Genomic DNA, 19,537 nt, shown 5'->3' on the forward strand with positions numbered 1-19,537 from the left:
GATTCCCCAGGATCTGAAGGCTCCCGGTCTAAGGAGATGGTGGAGCTGAGTCCATGGAGTGGCAGAGGAGCCCTTTGATCTCCTTAGGGGGGCCTGGGGATGTTCCTGAGCTGGGTGATAACCTGTGAGGAGGGAATCCCCCACCTCAGAGGCATCAGCTTACACACCCCTGGGAAAAGGTTTCTCCCCTTCCCTCACCCACCACCCTGCTGGCCTCACAGCATCATGAATGGGCCAGGGTTTCATGCTGGCCAGGATGGAGCTGCCTGGTTCCTGAGGGGAGGGTTGGATGCAGGGCAGCCTTGGAGCAGCAGGTGTCCTTCCCCTTAAGCCAGCAGTCCATCCCAAACCCTTTCACCCAGGGGGCACAGCAGGGTCACCCCTTGTCCTGCCTTGACCCTGTCTGCAACCACCCCTTGGGGACAGCTGCTAGTCCCAGACACCATTTTGGTGTTAATTAAATGGAAGAAAATCCTTTAATTGCTTACTTCCAGTCCCTCTGGGCTGAATCCATGAGCTCTTGTTAAATCCAGCTTCTGTCACCAATCCTGCTCAAAACAGGAACCAAAAAAGCCCCACTTTGCCTTGTCCCCCCACCCTGTCACGCACCGTCCTTGCAGGGGCCGGCTGCCCACCGAGCATCTCCAAATTGTTATCCATGGGACAGGGAGGCTGCTCTGGCCGCTCACCGCTCTGAGTCATCCCTCCCTGTGAAAATCTATTTTTGTCACCTCTTTGTTTCTGGGAAGAAGCTGTCCCTGCTGAGGGACAGGTCGGGACCGTGGGAGAGGTGAGCCCTGCCCTGCTGCGATACCCAACTCTTCCCCACCCCAGCACGGGTGAGTGGGGCCAGGCTGGTGCAGAGGGGCTCACCCTTCCCCTCACTGCCAGAGCAGCATCAGCCAGAGGTACAAACCTTGCCACGACCATCCTGCAACCCTCGGTAATAAAATCTAGACAGTGCAAAGCATCACTTCCCCTGGCAAGAAGCTTTGTAGGAGCGTATGGCACTTTTCCCCGCAGGGTAGCAGATAAAGGATACCCCTCCCACCCTGATGTGCACTCTGTGGGGCAGGGTGGCCTGGTGCAGCTCTCACACGGGTTCCTTCCAGTCCCACTCCTGCCTGGGCACTGCCAGCAGGGTGCAATCCCCTGCCACTGTTAGCAAGGGACAGGTTGGAAGCTGGTGGCCTTCCCCCACGTCATGGGGTGCAGGCTTCTGTTTCCTTTGCATCCCTCTCCAGTGCAATTGTCCCATCACACCGAGCACTCCCCTCCCACAGCGCTCACCAGCCTCGCCACCAGGACCAGACGCCTGTTGCTTGGCTTTCTTCACATCCACCCTCCCAGACTGCTCCATGTCCAGCTCCACTTTTCCCCCTCAGCATTCCCTTCATCTCTACCTCTTCCTTGAAACCCCATCTGTCCTCCTCTCCTCCTCCTCTCCACAGCCTTACAACACCACAAGTCAGGCAGGTCTCTTGCTGGCTCTGGGGTGATGGTTTTCAGGGGCTGGGGTACAATGCACTCTCTGGGGAGAAAGGGTGACTGTGTGCTGTCAACAGCCAAATTTGAGGAGTCTTTTGTAGCTCTGGCTCCCTTGCTATCCACTCAGACATGTCTGGGGGGAAAGAAGAGGTAATCTTTACTGTTGTTTCATACCCAGCACTGGAGCTGCTTTAAACAGACACGCTCCTGCTTCCCTGCCTGCTTGCTAGGATTTCCTGCCATTACTGAGTAGACCTTGAAATTGATTTTGGTTGTTTTCCTTCTTCTGCTCCTCTTTTCTCGGCAGGGCTGTGTCACCAAGGCCCCAGTGTGCCTGGGGAACAGGAGAGGGCACGGCACAGCTTCTGTTGGAGCAAGGAGGTAGTGGTGGTCTGAAGCAGCTTGTTTATGAGCAGCTCAGACTAGAGTGATGGTGGGGGAAATTAAGCCTGTGTCTTTATTTCCCAAATGGATAACGTGGGCGTGTGGGGCAGAGGGTGAGGCATCCCATGGCAGCTCTCTGCAACAGTCCCGTCTGAGGGGGGAGAGCAAGGCAGCTAGGAACTTTGCTAGTTCAGTTTTCAGGAGGAAGGCGGAAAAGGCCCAAAAGACCATCACAGGGAATGAGTGATTACGAGGCTTTCATCCTCGGGGTATCAAGCGTCCCTTTACTGCCAGTCTAGGCATCTCGCAGGGCAAAAATCACCCCCTGGGCTGTGCCGGAGCAGCATCCTCTCTCCAGAAGCTCCCGCCGGGCTGACTTCAGCGAGCCCGGGGCAGGGCAGGGCTGGCCCCGTCCCCGGGTGCCCCGGGGCGCCCTGCCTGCCCTTCCCGTTCCCTTAGCCGCTGGCTTCCGCGGCTCGGGCGGTCGCCCTTGCAGCCCGGGGAGGGTGCTGAGCGGGAGGGGGGTCACTCGGAGGGGCACGGCCGGGGGCACGGCCGGGGCCGGGGGGCGGGGCGGCGCCGCCCGGCACATATAAGCGCGGCGCGGCGCGGCGGGGCCCCGGCGCCGGTGCTGCTGCCGGTACCGTCCTTCGCCGCCGGCTCCCTCCGTGCTGCCCGTCCATCCCTCCGACCGTCCTTCCCCCTCTCCATCCCCGCCCGCTTTGTTTTCTCGCCGTCCGCGGGCTCGGGCCCCCCACGCCGCTGCCACCCTGAAGTTTCTGGCGGTGCTGCTGGCGGCGGGCATGCTGGCTTTCCTCGGGGCCATCATCTGCATCATCGCCAGCGTCCACCCGGCCGGCACCGCCGCGCCCGCCGCCGCCGCCGCCGACAATGACTCGGCCGCCGCCGCGCTCCTGCCCGCCGCCGACAAGGGGCTGGGAGCGCTGCACGGCCCCGCCGAGGCTCTGGCCAGCGCCGGGCCGCGCCTGCCGGGCGGGCCGCCGCTCTTCAGCCGCTTCGTCTGCACGCCGCTGAGCACCGAGTGCCCGGCCGCCGGCACCGGCAGCGGCAGCGGCAGCGCCGCCGGCCCCGAGGAGCTGCTGGCGCTGCGCAGCGCGGCGGCCCAGCTGCGCCGCACGGCGCTCGAGCAGAAGGAGCGGATCCGCATGGACCAGGAGACCATCCGCGAGCTCACCGGCAAGCTCAGCCGCTGCGAGGGCGGCCTGCGGAGCCCCCCCGCCGCCGCGCCCCCCGCCGCCGCCGGGCTCCGCGCCGCGCCGCGCCCCGGCACCATGGGCCACCCTCCCGACGAGCCGCCCGCCGTGCGGGAGCTGGAAGAGGCTGTCCGCACCCTCCAGGACAGAATCGACCGGATAGAGGTGCGAGGGATGCTCCTGGGGATCTGGGCGGGATGCTCCCGGGGAAAGATGCTCCCACACGTGCCATTCCCCAGCCTGCAGCCGCATGCACCCCGAACTAGCTCGTCCCCCTCGTGAGGCTTCAGGAAGGCTGTCCCTGCCTCCCTCTTTCCTGAGATCTCTGCCCAGGGGCAAGGGACTCACCTTGAGCCCTCCTCTCTCTTTGCCATGCAGAGTATTCCCTAAGCACCAGGCTGCCCCAATTTCCCCACAGGCTGCACCCGGGCACGACACCTTGCTTGGCCCATAGCACCTGTTAAGGACTCCTCCGGAGCAGGTTGGCAGCTCTGGCAGCCAGATCCTGCCCTTTAGCAGAAAGGTAAATCCCATCGGATGCCATCATGGGTATGAATGGGACATCTCACAGAGTAAAGTGCAGTGCCACCCACCATGAGCCTGGCACCCTTTCCCCACGTGGTCCTTAGGAGCTGCAGAGAGAAGGGCACAGCTCATTCACTGTGCCCATTCCTGTGGCACTGGGCTGTTGGCACTTGGGATGCAGACCCCTGGTCCCCATTCTGCAGCAGCTGTGCCTGGCAGGCTCAGCCCTGGCCCAGGCACAGTCCTGTGGCACCAGAGGCTCCACCAGGTCACGGGGCACATCACAGAGTGCATGTTAGTGTTCATTTATTTGAGCTGATTTGGACTCAGCAGTCCCACGGAACTTGGCAGACTTTGCAGGATATGGCTGTGGCATGTGAGAGCTGCAAGAGGAGAGGTGTCTGTTTTCCCTGTGGGAATTGCTCCAGGTAGGAGTTATTCCCTGAGGTCTGTCAGGTGTCAGAGCCACCTGCAAGGAGCCTCCTGCGAGTCCTCAACCTTCCTGTTCGGTTTCCTGTTGCTCTTTCCACTCTTCCCTGGAGTGTGGAGCTAGGAGGGGGGTCATGCACACCACAGGGTCCCTCTCCTCAGCTTTGCCCTTCTGCCCCCCTCCCTACAGACATGTGGGCTCAGCAGCAGACAATGGGAATGGGAAATTCAGAGCCACTAAGGTCACAGGCTGAGAAATGAGACCGGGAGAGAGGGTTTTTGTAAGTGATGGAGATATGAACAGGAATAAAAAGACAGAGAAAGGAAATAAACACACGAACACAAGAAGGAAAGGAGCTGGAAAACCAGAGAGGAAGCACCTGTGAGCAGCCAGGGTAATGCACACACAGGCACAAGAAGAAACACAGAGGCATGCCAGGCACATGCAGGGAGTGTGGGATGTGCAGCCTGTCTGACATGTTGTCCAGAGCCAAATGCAGCCAAAGGGAGGGACAGACCCCCCAAAAAAACCCTGCAGCCCTAAACAAATGATTTTCTATCAGTGGAATAACGCAGCAGGTATGCTCACCCAAAAATAAAGCAGGGCAATAGGTCTCTGCACACCTATCCCAGATGATGCACGGTGGGATGGTGCCCAGCATATCAGTTTGGATCTTGGGCAGCATGAGGCAATAGAGCCATGCTCTCCCTCTTCTCTGTGGGGCAGCATCCCCCATGAGCTGCCCTGGCTCTTCTCCCAGGGTTTCTGAGGGTGGTGGGAGGTTTGGGGGGGAGGAGGAGGAGGGTGAAGCTCACAAGGGTTGGAGCAGGCTGTCACACGTGCCTCAGGAGCCTAAAGTGGAGCTGGGACCAGGCTCATGCACACACTGACGAGGAAGCCAAGTGGCACATGACCAAAAATGTTTGTGTTGCCAGGGGCCTGAGGGTCCCAGGTACACTCTGCAGGGGAGACACAGCACCCTGAGGCTCACTGAGCCCTGCCAGGTGAGGAAATAGGGCAGCGTGTTACAGGTGGGCTGGTCCTTGTCCTGGTAAAAAGTGTCACTGGTGTGCTGCACACCCCTGTGAGGGCTGCAGCCCAGCCAGCTGAGCCTCGTGGTCACACCTCAGCCATCCAGGGACAGTTGCCTGTGTCCCCCCTCTCTGAATTGCCTCCCTCCCCACCCCAGGAGCAGACCCTTAAAACTTGCTGGTGGGGTACGTGCACTCCTCTGTCCCACATCACTGCAGCTGCCAGCCCTGGGAGCCCTCCTGGGGTACCCCATGACACGGGAGGCACTCTCAGCCTCCACAGCCATCCTGGACAATGGCAATGGTCATCCCAAAAGGTGACCTGGATGGGGACAGGCTGCAAAACCCATTGGGAAGGAGAGGAAATGCTGCCAAGTCTGAGGTGGCTCAGTCTCAGAAGAGAGATGACACAAAATGCCATGGGCCGCCCTGGGAAGGCTGCGTCCCAGGGAGTCTCCAGTCAGGTTTGCCAGCAGGGATTACTGCTGGATGCTTCAGAGCCGGGACTGCAGGGAGGGGGCTGGTGGAAGATTGCTGATCTAATCTGGGCACTCTCAGCCCTGTCTGAAAGGCATAACAAGATTTATTCATGCACTGAAAAACCTATTAAGGCATTTGTTTCTTAATTTTGTCGGCATGGCAGAAGGATTCCCCAGGAGAGGATGCAGGCAGGGCCCCCACGGTCTTGCTCTTTGTCCCCTGCCGTTTCTGTGGGGCTGGGCTAGCATCAGCACAGCATTCACACATCTTCCCTCACCTCTTCCTAACGCCACCCCGATCGTCCTTTCCTCACGCACAGCAGCCTAGCTAGGCTTTTTCATCCTGGTTTCCAGGGTCCCCCCCTTTCTCTCAGCACGTGCTCATGTCTGTACTCGCTGGTGCATCTTGGAACACAGAGCCAAGGGATCCAGGTGCTCCTGTTCCACGCTTTTACTTTTTGCTGCAAATGGGAAGGGATGGGGGGAGAATCACCTTGGCTGCCTGGGCTGTGTGAGATGCAGATGCCCCCCTTCTCCCCATCATCCCTTGCAGGAGAGCGGAGCGGGAGAGGGGACAGCCTGATGGGCTCCCTGGGGGACCCGGTGGAATTGCAACAGCCTGCTTGCTCCTCGGCTGTCGTGGCTGTGCCATTGCGGCTGGTGACCTGGCTGCTGGCAGGAAACCCTCGGCTAGGGAATGGGAATGGGAATGGGGGTGACCTAGCATCTTCCCTCTTGTCTCAATCTCCAGCAGCGAGGGGATGTGAACACCCAAATTGTGACAGTCCCAGCCCCCTCCCTCTGAGCGAGATTTTAGGGGGACAGGATCAACAGTGAGCCCTCTTCTTATGAGGAAGAGGGAAAGGCTGATGCATCCCTGTTTTTCTTCTACTCCATGCAATCCCTTTTGGAGCTTAATGACCCCCAAGGTCCTCCCTGGGTCCAAAGAGGTGGCAGTGTCCAAAACCCCTGGTGCAGCAGGTGTGCTGTCCTGCAGCAGTGAGTGTCCCAAGGCAGCAGCCATGAGGAATTTTGTGCGGGCTGTAAGGATTCATGGGTCCAAGAAGTGGAAAGGGTCTGCTGTGTGTGTGCATCCCAATTCCTGGGATGTGCCAGGGCTCCCTCCTCCTGTGCTCCTGCCTGCCCTGTCCCAGCAGCCAGGGTGGGCACTGGTGTGCTGGGGCTGAGGGGCAGCATCAGCAGCGCCCGGATCTGCCGGTGCATCGGTAAATGAGGCTCTGATCTCCTTATGTAAATCAAAGTGCAATTGCTGCCCGAGGGCTGCAGCCCCAGAGAGCACACGCCGGCGTGGCTGCCGCAGCCCCCTGCCCCACCTCCCCCTCCCCACCCCCGCCAGCCGCTGACATTTAACGTGATTAATATTACCTGGCATCTTTCAATCTTTTTTGCCGGTTCTGGTGGCCAAAAAGCATGGAAGGAGCCTCCCCCACACGCACTGCCCACTCCCCTGCTGCCTGTGCGGCGGCAGATGGGAAGCCGGGTGCCTGCCGAACAGCCAGGGAGAGGGCTCCCCCCTTCCCCTCCCCAAAGGTCACCAGTAAATAACAGCTGCACATCAACCATTAATAATTTTGCAGATAATTTGCCTAGTGAGAAAGATGCTCGAGCAGCAGCTCAGAGGATCACAGCTCAGGGATGCAGCCCAGCCTGGCATCAGGGGCATCACCCAGCACAACTCAGCTGCACGGGGTAGAATGGGGAGTCCAGTCTCCTGTCCAGCCATCCTCTGTCCATGGGGACAGGGATGGTGTTTGCTGGGATGGCCTTGAAACCCTGCCAGGTGAGGGTGCTGACTATAATCCCTTTCCAGAAGGAGCACGGGGCAGCAATGGTTCAGTCTGCCATGTGGCTCCGGCTCTCGGTACCCTGGCTGCCAACTGGGAAGGACCAGCAAGAGCTGGAGAGAGGGCTGGGAGGGGGAAACTCGGGAGGGGGAAGAAAGTGAGTGAAGGGGGAAAGACACAGTGTGTGAGCATGGAGAGAAGCATCAGGAAGAGACGCTCTGAAGTCAGAGAAATGGAAAAGCCATAGGGAGAAAAGTTACAGAGGGGAGAAAATAGCAGCAGGGAGAAAAGCAGGAGGAAGACAGAGGTTTAAAAAAAAGTACTCAGTCACTACTGAATAATGTAGGGCAGGCTATCGGGGGCTAGTGAGAGTGACAAAATCTCCCAGCTTTTTCTTTTTTCATCATTAACAGATGGAGCCATGCATGAAAGCAGGGACGTAGGCTCCAAACCCGCAGCTCGAGCAGTCAAAGCGTGCGGCAGACAGGAGCGTGCCAGCCTCCGCTGCAGCCAGGCAGCCTGAAAGGACAAGAAAAGCTCTTGCCTGAAAGGACAAGAAAAGCTCTTGGAGCCCACGGGATGTGGCCATAGAGGCAAAGGCAGCCCCCTCCCACCTGTGCTGCCTCCTGCCAGTGCAGCCAGCTCAGCTTGGCTACAAATGCAGACAGCCCCAGGTGGGAATTGTCCCTGCCAGGAGGATGAGAATTAAACTTTGCACTTCCCTTCCCTCCTGCCATCTCTACCCTGCCTTTCATCCAGTGCCCAAGACCCCTTAAAAAAAAATCCCCGAAAAAACAAAACAAAACAAAAAAACCAAAACAAACCCCAGCAAAATAGTTAAAGCCCCTTTCCCATCAGATAATCTTTCAGTTTTGCAAAGAGCAAAGGCAGGATGCTCTTTGCTGGGCACTTTTCCCTTACCAGAGAGGTTTTGCTCTCACTGCAAGAGCATCCTTAGTGCTGCCCAGAGCAAGCCGGCAGTGAGAACTGGCATTTGGTCAGGGCTGGCAGGTGTCCCCAGCACAACCTCTCTTTTCTTGCTGGGTTTTCCTTTTCCAGGTTGGTTTTCCTCACGGAACTTGTGGGTTTGCTCTGGCAGACCCTGCTGGAAGCTCCTGCCAACCTTGGGGCATGATAACTTCCATTTTATTTGTAGCCTGAGCATGTTGTTGCCCAGAGTGGGTACATTTGTGCTCACACCAGCACCATCTTCTCCACACTTTTCCTCTCCCTGCTGTTCCCATCCGCCAAGGCTGCATCCTGCCCGGCCAAACCTGACTTTCTTCCAGCCTTTCCCTCCCCTTTGTTGTTCATGATGCATAGTGAAGATTAGGGGTGAGGTGGGCAGGCATTCCTCTCCTTCAGCTTTGTGTGTGTGATTATCAGGTCCTGTCCAGCCTGGGTAAGCTGGATATAAGAAAGAAGAAAAAACAGGGAACCACAACCACAGGTGAGTGTGCTGACCTCCCCCAGGCAGCTCTGAGGCAGGAGGGAGTCTGTTCAGACCGACAGGGATGGTATCCCCCGTGTCCTGCCAGCACAAGCCCTGTGAATGTCCAGGGTTGAAGCAGGCATGCAGATCCCTTGGTGCTGGAGGAGCCAAGGCAAGGGTCTCCATGGCTGCTCCAGCACCTCTGGAAATGTCTGGCAACACAGAGAAGGTGGTTGTCATCTTTCAGAGCCCATGGCAGAGACACTTATGCACTAAGGACATAGGGAAAGAAGAGGGCTCCTATTTACAGAGAAACTCCAGGAGCATGGCAAAAGGTCACTTTCTCCCTTCCAGAGTGGTTTTCTTCCAGCTGGGATGGGGTCTCCCAGTAAGGTGGGATCTGGGGTCTTTGCAGCAGTAGCAGCTGGCACCATCTTCACCAGCCACCATGTTGGACTTGCCATGGGAAGAGTTTTGGTCTGAGTGTTAACCCTGACTGGACAAGACAGGCTCGGTGTCCCCAGGTGTCCCCCTCTGCCTTGAGGGCCAGAGACACGACAGCCTGGCACCAGTCCCACTTGTCCCTGCCATCCTGGTGGACGGGGAGAGCTAGAGCTACCTGGCACACGTGCACACACCCCCGCACGCCAGCTGAGCTCGGCTAAGAGGATTACAGCCCCATTAAGAGACGTTAACGTGCTGGCTGTAGGTAAGCGGCCTCACGAGCAGCAGGACTGCCTGGGAGCTCCAAGGTCCTGCCTGCATCATTTCCTCATGGTGGGAGGCTGCCTGCAGGAGCAGAGCCAAGGGATGACCCAAACATCCCATCTTTGCTCTGTCTCTGAAGCGCAGAAAGTCATTAAGAGCAGCCAAGCTTCATTTTGCAGTAATGAGCTCAGTGGGGGCTCTGAGAGGGGAGGTACAAAGTCAGCTGGAGGCTCTTGGAGAAGACCCCAGTGCGGATATGGGACTGTCATCCCAGCGCTACCTGTGGTGCTGCAGGCTGGGCATGTCCTTATTTTAACTCTTATAGTGACACTGTGCTGAATTTTCTCTTTTGTCGCTCCTATTCCCGCCGTCGTTGCTGCCACCAAATGCAGCAGGAGCTGCCAGCCCGCACCAATGGCTCAGCACCCACTGCCCCGGCACTTGCCCGCGACGCCCTCCACACCAAGATGGAGCAGCTGGAGGAGCAGCTCCTTTCCAAGATCCTGACCCTGCAGAAGGAGCGCCAGGCCGCCAGCAGTGACCGCAGCCAGCAGCAGCACAACATCGAGAAGGAGCTGAACTCCCTCCAGAACCGCGTGACGGAGCTGGAGCACGGTGAGTCCTGCCCAGCGGGATGGAGGTGGGGCAGAGGGCTCCCACCCTGAGGTGCATCGCCAGGAGAGCCCCAGGACGGGCCACCCTCATCCCAGCTACAGGTGCTGACCTTCCTCTCTCCTCGACATAGGGAAAGAAGAGGGCTCCTATTTACAGAGAAACTCCAGGAGCATGGCAAAAGGTCACTTTCTCCCTTCCAGAGTGGTTTTCTTCCAGCTGGGATGGGGTCTCCCAGTAAGGTGGGATCTGGGGTCTTTGCAGCAGTAGCAGCTGGCACCATCTTCACCAGCTGCCGTGTTGGACTTGCCATGGGAAGAGTTTTGGTCTGAGTGTTAACCCTGACTGGACAAGACAGGCTCGGTGTCCCCAGGTGTCCCCCTCTGCCTTGAGGGCCAGAGACACGACAGCCTGGCACCAGTCCCACTTGTCCCTGCCATCCTGGTGGAAGGGGAGAGCTACCTGGCACACGTGCACACACCCCCGCACGCCAGCTGAGCTCGGCTAAGAGGATTACAGCCCCATTAAGAGATGTTAACGTGCTGGCTGTAGGTAAGCGGCCTCACGAGCAGCAGGACTGGCTGGGAGCTCCAAGGTCCTGCCTTCATCATTTCCTCATGGTGGGAGGCTGCCTGCAGGAGCAGAGCCAAGGGATGACCCACACATCCCATCTTTGCTCTGTCTCTGAAGCGCAGAAAGTCATTAAGAGCAGCCAAGCTTCATTTTGCAGTAATGAGCTCAGTGGGGGCTCTGAGAGGGGAGGTACAAAGTCAGCTGGAGGCTCTTGGAGAAGACCCCAGTGCGGATATGGGACTGTCATCCCAGCGCTACCTGTGGTGCTGCAGGCTGGGCATGTCCTTATTTTAACTCTTATAGTGACACTGTGCTGAATTTTCTCTTTTGTCCCTCCTATTCCCGCCGTCGTTGCTGCCACCAAATGCAGCAGGAGCTGCCAGCCCGCACCAATGGCTCAGCACCCACTGCCCCGGCACTTGCCCGCGACGCCCTCCACACCAAGATGGAGCAGCTGGAGGAGCAGCTCCTTTCCAAGATCCTGACCCTGCAGAAGGAGCGCCAGGCCGCCAGCAGTGACCGCAGCCAGCAGCAGCACAACATCGAGAAGGAGCTGAACTCCCTCCAGAACCGCGTGACGGAGCTGGAGCACGGTGAGTCCTGCCCAGCGGGATGGAGGTGGGGCAGAGGGCTCCCACCCTGAGGTGCATCGCCAGGAGAGACCCAGGATAGGCCACCCTCATCCCAGCTACAGGTGCTGACCTTCCTCTCTCCTCCCCATCCTCGATATGTAGGACCACTGGGCTACAGCCCTCCTGATGCCTTCAAGGTGACCATCCCAGTGCAGAACAACTACATGTATGCCCGCGTGAAGAAGAGCCTGCCGGAGCTGTATGCCTTCACCATCTGCATGTGGCTCAAGTCCAAGGGCCTGGCAGGCATTGGCACCCCATTCTCCTACTCCGTCCCGAGCCAAGCCAATGAGATCGTGCTGTTGGAGTGGGGCACGAACCCCCTGGAGCTGCTCATCAATGACAAGGTCAGCCCAGTGGCAGGAGAGGAAACCCTGCCCTCATCTTCCCTGCTTCAATCCCCCCAGGAAATTACATTCCTGGGGACACTGGTGTGGGGGAGCTAGGAGGAGGGAGCCCTAAGTTTATGGTGGGAGGCAGGAGGATTGGGAGGATGGCTCATTGGGGTGAGTTCTGAGAGGGAGAAGCAGCACATCTGCATGTCTGTAGATTTTGGGATGCCACCACCACCACGGGGGTGCACTGCTTGCTCTGCAAGGGGCTGGGGAGATCCTGGGGTCCCCCAGCAGTCCTACCGAGCACTGGGATCTCGCTCTTCTCCCAAAGGTTGCCCAGCTGCCGCTGAGTCTGAAGGACAAGGCCTGGCACCACGTCTGCGTGGCATGGACCACCCGGGACGGCAAGTGGTCAGCGTACCAGGATGGTGAACAGCGGGGTGCCGGGGAGAACCTGGCCTCCTGGCATTCCATCAGGCCCCAGGGTGTCATCATCCTGGGCCAGGAGCAGGTAGGTACCAGTTCGACACCGAGAGCTGCCAGCTAGCATCGCTGTAGTGGGAATTGGCTGGGGGGAAAAGCCCCCAAATGGGGCGAGGAGAGGGGGCAGCATGGGCAGGAGTGCTCAGCAGGGCACTTGTCTCTCCTGCCTGTTCATCCAGCCTCCAGGCTGGTCATGCCCCCTCACTGTCTTCTTCCCTCTCCCTATCCCTTTGGCTTCCCTGCCTTGTCTTCTTGAATCTCTTCCATGCATTCATCCCCTCCCCTCCTTGCCACCAAGCACCTTGCTCTGCTTCTCCCCAGACCTCTCCCTGTCCCCCTTGCCATTTCCCACGGGATGCATGTTCCTCTTCTCTTCATCCCTGTGCAATCACCTCTCCTGCTCTTTCCCAGGACACCCTGGGAGGCCGCTTTGATGCCACACAGGCCTTCGTGGGAGAGCTGGCGCAGTTCGGCGTGTGGGACCACATGCTGGCGCCAGCAGAGATCCTGGGCTTGGCTAACTGCACCTCCCACCTCCAAGGGAATGTGATCCAGTGGGATGAGCAGGCGGTGGAGGTCTTTGGAGGTGCCAGCAAGGCGGGCTTTGCCGCCTGCGAGGAAGGGAGGAAGGCGTGAGCGGCCCCAGCCCTCTCCCAGCGCCAAGGAGCCCGCTGGCAGCCCTGAAGCAGGGAGCCCCTTTCTCCCCTCCCAGACCACTGAGCCTTGCCAGGGCAATGCTTGAGCCCTGTGCTGGTGTCCCAGGAGGGAGAGGGGACCCTGGAAGCCTCCCTGTTGTCCCTGTGCTGGTGCTGTGGCTTGTCCTCATTCCTGGCAGGCTGGCTCCTGAGTCTCATCTTGCCCCACTTCTGTTTTGGGTGGAACTCGCTGTACCTGCAAGTGTCCTTGGTACGGTGAGGGTCCTCACCTTGTCAGACCTAACAGGGAGTGGGAAGGAGAACTCCCTCTGCTTTGAGTGCAGTCCAGCCTCAGTGGGATGCCAGGGTGCAGGCATCACCTGAACACATCCCCTTTCCTTATTTATTTCTAACAACCTCACTGTCCAGTTTTATGAGCCTGCATTCCAGGATCCCACCTCCAGCCCCATCCTTCTCCTGCTGCCCTGGTTTTTCAAATGTGGCCCCAGGGAAGCTGAGGGAGAATGGCAGAGAGTCAGTGGCACAGCACTTACCCCCCTGCACCCCTTTCCCTGCCTCTGCTGCCTGTTTGGGCAGGGCTGCCCGAGGAGAGCCAGGCTTTTAAGGCAGAGGGAAGAGAGACTCCCCACCACCTCCAAGCTGGGGGATGGGTCAGCCACCAAGGGAATGGGGGAAAGGGGCAAAGCATCTCCCCCAGCGCTGGCCGAGGGGGAAGGAGTGCAGCACTGCCACCAAAGGGAGCAAAAGCAAGAAAAAGAGAGATGGAAGATGGTGGTGGTCAGAGGAGCCCTGCCATCCATCCCCCAGTCTTTTGGTACTGGATTGGGCTACTGCCCTTGGTTCCACCCAGGTCCCCTTCTTTAGCTGCTCCTTGCCAGGAACAGGGCTGCCACCGGCCTTGAAACTGGGAGGGTGACAGAGCAGGCTGGTGTTCTCCCTGTGTGTGGAGTGCCTGAGAATCCGCTGTTTCCACACTGCGTGGTCACCAACATCTCGATATGTGAGTGTGTGTATGTGCACGTGTGTGTGTGTGTGTGTCTGGGGGTGGGGTGGGAGGGTAATTTCGGGGCTCTCATGGTTGCTCAATGCAGTGTTCAGCTTCCAGTGTTCCCCCTACCCCAAGTCCCACTTTGGGTGGCAGCTGCCCCCTCCCTGGGGGAGGCAAAGCTGGCAGAAGGGACAGCCCTGCTGCCCCCCATCCCCCTGCCCAGTGCTGGGGTGGCTCAGCCCACTGGGGATGACACGGCGGGGATGGGGAGCAGCCCCAGTGCCAAGTGGGAACACTGTGACCTCCGTGCACCCTGAGGAGCTGCCCCCTCTCCCTCCCTCGCTCGCTCGCTCGCGCGCTTTCTCCAATGCACGTTGTGAAAAGGGCCCTGAGGCGTGCCCGTGTTGGGGCGCTTCTTTTGTAAAGCTGATCGTGAACAATAAACGTGATGTTTTCTGTTCGAGCCTCCTGCGCGGTGCCAGCTTGCTGGGGGGATGGACATGCACGGGACTGGTCAGCCCAAGGGGATGGTGTCACAGTCTGGCCACCTTTGATCTACCCCACTGCAGAGCAGTATGGGGTACTGCTGGTGGGGCATGAGGGCTGGGGGAAACATCTCTCCATGGAGAGAAGCAGAAACAATTGAGAAATCCTGGCCTCTAGGTCAGAGCATGATAGCAAGGAGCTCACATTGAGTGTAAATCTAATTAAGTACTAGTAATGAGTTTCTGACCCAGCTAGGCACAAGATGGTTCAGGCATGGCTCTTGCAGCTCCTGTTGTAGAACAATTCATGATCAGGTCTGCATGGTGCTTTTGCCTCTCAGGGGGTCCTGCTCCTCCTACGAAAGGCACAGCTTCACCAACATTTGGGGCAAGGGGAGCACAAAGCCAGAGGACTGAGTTTTCCCATTGCTGGCATGCTGGTGGGATCTCCTCTGTGAGTCAGAGCTGCCCCCCCCACTTCTCCTTCTGCAGGGTATTTAATGCCATAAAAGAAAGGCTGGCACCCTCACCTTCAGCACATCTTCACAAAGTTGAGGGCTGGTTTTGAAGAAAAAGTGTGTACATCAGCTGGAACATTGGTTCAAGGGCCTTGCTGAGCTGGAAGCTCATACCCCCATCAGTAAGAGAGGGTTCAACAGGTGCCATCTGCTCACATGCCCAACTAACAGCAGCATAATTAAGCACAACATTTTCTAGAGGAGGAAATGCCAAAAAACACTGATGGGATCATAAACTCAGAAAGAGGTTAAATGGGGAGGAAAACTGGTCCAGAACACCCTCCTATCAAAACTGCAGAAGCACTGTGAGAGGCTCTTGGGGCTGCTGGCCAAGGCAGGAGAAACGTGAGAGGATGAACAGGGATGGAAACAGCCTGGCTGCTGATGTAGGCTATTGGCAAAACACCCATCTCCTCCGGAGCCCGGAAAACCAGCCCACGTTGAAACTGTGTGCAAGTCCTCACAGAAAAGCAGGAACAAAGGGGACACCAGGAGATGCTTGATCAGGGCCTTCGGTGCTGCCCTCCTCATCTCTGCCAAATGATGCTGGCATGATCCTCATCCCAGCCATGTCCATGTCCCCAGGATGTGGATCTGTCACTTCTGGAACAGGAGAATGGGGAGAGCCCAGTGGCAGAGCTTTTGCAGGGTGAGTTCCTCTCCCCCAGAGGTTCACAGACAGCTAGGCAGACCTGGGGGCACACAGAAAAACTTGGTAGAATTTTCCCAAACCTTTTAAAAGCTTCCAGCAAATGCCTCCACATAAGGCTCTTCAGGAAACAAAGGCATTATGGAGAGATTAGGAACTGGATGGGAGACACAAATGAAGAGCAGAAATAAATATTTGATTTCCATCCTGCCCTGGCTCTCTGCAAGAAGCAACGTCTGCTTCTTACCCGTCTGAGGAGGAGGAGAGCAAGATGAGACCATTTCTTTTCGGTAAGCCGAGCCTTGCAAGAGCTGCAAACCTGCAACAGGGCTTAAAAGGTAGAGGAGATGACAAATCAATAGCGTTGCTGGCTGCAAGGAGTAATTACAATGACTTACACATATTGCTTGCTTCTAAATTAACCAGGAGCACTCAGGAGTAGCCCCGTGTCTCTCTAAGGGCAGCTGGCTGGAAAACAACATGTTGTGCACAGAAGAGATGAGGAACAACAAAGTCAGCCTTGAGGGAAAGAGGAGGGTAAGGAAGGAAATATTTAACAGTGGTGTGGAGAAGGTTTTGTGCTTGTGGTAGGCACTTCAGCTGGTTGGCTGTGTTGTGTCCAGGCATCCAGGACAGGGGTAGAAGGAGGAGGCACCCAAGAGCTGGGCAGTGCAGGGCAGGGGCACTGCTGGGCTGTGGCACTCAGCAGGGGCTGGCACAGGAGGAGATGGAGTGGGAGACAGGCGGCTGTGATGGATGCCACCCACGTGCTGTCCTCCATCTCCCTGCCAAGGGGCTGGAAGCACGCTTCAAGGAGAGGAAAGGAACTGTCATTTCCTTTCCTAATCTAAAGGACTTGCTGCTGCAGGGCTTTTTGCTAGCCAGGGGCTTAGCCAGACTCAAACACCACCCATCCCTCACTCCCAAAGGGCTTTGTCTGGCAGTGAAGAAGACCAAGTCGAACATGGCAACGGGAAACCCTCAGGCCTGATGGCTATTAGCTTTTGTGTTTGAAAAGAAAATGCTGACATTTATGAACCCCTCCAGCCTCTGCCTCTCTTTCCAGAGGGCACCACTGGCCATGCAGGCTCTGCCTTCCCAGGGACACGGGCAATCCTGGGACCCCCCACTTCAGAGTGGGTTTTGGGGAACTCCTGTACTCCCCAATACCTGCACCCTCAGCTGAGTTTGCAAGTCACAGCTCCCTGCAGTGTGTCAGCCCCTGGTGCCCCCAAACGAGGTCAAGCCAGCCAATACTTGTCCTCAAGAGGTGACTTCCAAAGTCCCCACTACTGCTCTGCCCTAGCAATGGGGTGCTGCCTAATTGGCTCCTTTCACCTTCCTGTCCTGCTGGGAGCCTCCCTTGCTCCCTCCCAGAGGCAGGAAGGCTCATTACGACTTGTGCAGCGCTCGCACATGGGATGCACCACGATTCCGGAGCATCTGGCACAGGAACAGCCCCCGCAGGGCTGCTCGTGCTGCACAACAGACCTGATGGCAGCAGCTGTCCTCACTAGGGGTACCAGCTCCGGGATCCTGTGGGGCACTGTGTTTCCCAGCTGACCAGGGCATCGGGCTGTCCCAAAGCGAGCTGTCCTCTTGGCACAGAGGCTGAAGTGCTCCCGGCTGCCACCCATTCCTGCACATCAGCAGGAATCTCTGGCTTCCCTCAGCTCAGCGTGCTGGGCATTCTGATCCCAGCGAAATGTGGCTTCAGCATTCCCATGGAGCCTCCCAAAAGCTGCCTCCACACCGTCCTGGGGCAGCTGCAGGGTGCACCTCGGTGTGACCCAAGCCCCCAGCCGTGTCCCTCTGTTACTGCCCAAGGCAGTGAGGAGCAGTGCCCAGTCCCTGGCTGGGGCTCACAGGCTGGACTGCAAGCTCCAGCCCCCTGCTTTACCAAGAGGAGATGGGGCACGGCAGAGCCTGTGCCCACAGGGACAATGGGGAAGTCCCAAAACCTGGCCAGAAGCAGGTCAGAAAAGAAAGAAAGGGAAGAAGGATGTCCTCTGCCTGATGAAGAGTCAGCTGTCTGGTTAATGAAGATGACTAAAAGAGCATGAGGCAGTATATTTACTACATATGTGTATATTTTGCAGCCAGTGGTTACTTTTCTGTGCTCAGCTAAGGAGTACAACACACCCCATGTCAGAAGGCAAGTGGTACTTTGTTCCAATGCATTTCACTGTGGCTGCTGAAAACAAAGGGATGAAGGAGCTCTCACCTCTGATCAGTGGCAAATAAGGCATGACCAGCCAGAGCAAAGCACCAGTTCCAGCTCCCTACAGACCCACAGGGGTGAGCTGAACCCGTGCTCTGCACTTGCTTTCACCTACAGAGGGGTACCTGGTCCACTAGTAGTGGGAACCAAAGATGAGGTGATATGCTGCCTGTGCCACCAGGGCCAGCAGCACAAAGAGCAGCACACGTCACCTTTGTTGGCTCAGCGAGGCTCTCACTGGTCTGCAGTGTCATACAGAGGCAGCCCGTGGAAACCTGCACTCGAGGGTCCAGAAACCAGCTGCTCACATTTTGTTAAGGCACAGCAGATGGAGGCAGGCCAGCAGAACGCTCTCCTTCCTCAGGAGGCATCTCTGTCTCGCAGCCACACTGTATCACCCACCGCAATCACAAAAACATTGTTTTTCCTGTCTTTGGCCCGCTGCAGTTTTTCTTTGGCCGCTTTCCTTTAGCTTCTCACCTAGGAGCCACTGATGAACACTCCTCACAAGCAGTCCCCACGTTCCCTGAGGGAAACACTCCCGGGGGTCACACAGATCAGAGCCAAAGCACGTTCAGTTGGCCCCAGAATCACACAGACAGGTGTGTGCACATGCACACAAACAGACCAGCTCACACTCACTCGCTGCTTGGTAGTAAAAGTGGGTGAACTACACAGGGATTAAAGCATTAAAAAAAACACAGCGAGAATACGGTGCTTGAAAGAGCTGTGTCCCTGGAGAGATGAGAGTAGCTGCCTGGAGATAAAGTAATGATGATGGAAAGATCTTCTTCCTCACAGAGATTCTCTCCCTAATTATCTTGTCTGAAAAGAAAAAATGATGATCTCCCAGCTTTTATCTGTCTCTTGACAATTTTAGCTCTGTGCCTGCCTCGTTGCGAGAGGCCCAGAAGAGGAAGGAGAAGGAATTAGCCCAGGAGGCAGGAATGGTAGGAGAACGAGTGGCACAGGAGGCGGTGCTTCATTTTTGTCACCACCAGCAGCGACAGAAAAGGAAAACATGAATGATCACTGCAGCTTTGTCTTCCCAAGCCCAAAGGCTGCTTCCCTGCCCCCGGCACTGCTCTGTCAGGCACAGCCAGGAGATGGGATTCACTGCCAAACCTGTGCAAGAGGTTAACAGGGTGCTGCTCTCCCCAGGATCACAGCACAGCTTGGTGCTACAGCCAGGGAAGAGATGCCTGGGCTGGCAGGGGCAGGACAGTGCCCAGAGTGTTCCTCCCCCACTCTTTTCCTTCTCAAACAGCTGGAAAGCAAATTCTTCTTTCAGCAGGCAGCGAGCAGCAAGGACATTTCAAGCAGCACATGAAAAATCAGACCCAGCCACAAGCAGCACATGAAAAATCAGACCCATGAGCCACTCTGCAAGAGAGGGATGGCCACTGATGGAAAACCAGGCATCACACCCAGCAGCTGGGGCTTTGCACAGGACAAGTATTTCCCTCGGTATTGTCCTGGAGCTTGCTGCTTCTCCATCCTTGTTAATTTTGGATTAATGCAACCCTAAACCTCCCTGAAAACTGTTTGAGCCCTGGTTTAGAGGCAATCGGTGTTTGGCTAGCAGGGAGCAGAAACAACAGAGGTTTGCAGCAAGCCCAGAGCCAAGAAAAACCTCAAAACAAACAGACATTACAAGCATAAAGCTACGGAGGGCGGGAGGGAGGCGATGTTCTCTCCGTGGGGATGGAGGCTGGTGCTACAGGAGCTGTTTGCAAGCTCATGATTCATCCCCACAGCATCACTTTCTCCTTCTCTACACTCCGGCTGACATGCAAGCATGAGCCTCTCCCACACAACGAGAACCGTGTCCAGCTCTGGAGCCCCCATCTCAGGAAGGACATGGAGGTGCTGGGGAATGTCCAGAGAAG

General features: G+C 57.2%; 1 protein-coding gene across 1 annotated transcript; it reads left to right on the forward strand.

Moving 5' to 3' along the window:
• The first annotated feature begins 2,449 nt into the window (after positions 1–2,449).
• NPTXR (neuronal pentraxin receptor) lies at positions 2,450–14,238 on the forward strand. Its single transcript, XM_039725306.1, has 5 exons — positions 2,450–3,251; positions 9,889–10,111; positions 11,416–11,660; positions 11,980–12,159; positions 12,543–14,238. The coding sequence occupies exons 1-5, from the start codon at positions 2,676–2,678 to the stop codon at positions 12,765–12,767; spliced, it is 1,449 nt and encodes a 482-aa protein (XP_039581240.1). The 5' UTR covers positions 2,450–2,675; the 3' UTR covers positions 12,768–14,238.
• The last annotated feature ends 5,299 nt before the right edge of the window (positions 14,239–19,537 follow it).

The sequence above is a fragment of the Passer montanus genome, unplaced genomic scaffold, assembly GCF_014805655.1.
Source record: "Passer montanus isolate IOZ18808 unplaced genomic scaffold, ASM1480565v1 scaffold55, whole genome shotgun sequence".
Classification (NCBI taxonomy): domain Eukaryota; kingdom Metazoa; phylum Chordata; class Aves; order Passeriformes; family Passeridae; genus Passer; species Passer montanus.

Excerpts from the sequence above, each read along its gene's own strand:
- NPTXR (XM_039725306.1), top strand. The coding sequence starts at position 2,676 with ATGCTGGCTTTCCTCGGGGCCATCATCTGCATCATCGCCAGCGTCCAC. Across the intron at positions 10,112-11,415 it reads CGTGACGGAGCTGGAGCACG|GACCACTGGGCTACAGCCCT; the intron begins GTGAGTCCTGCC and ends CTCGATATGTAG. Across the intron at positions 11,661-11,979 it reads AGCTGCTCATCAATGACAAG|GTTGCCCAGCTGCCGCTGAG; the intron begins GTCAGCCCAGTG and ends CTTCTCCCAAAG.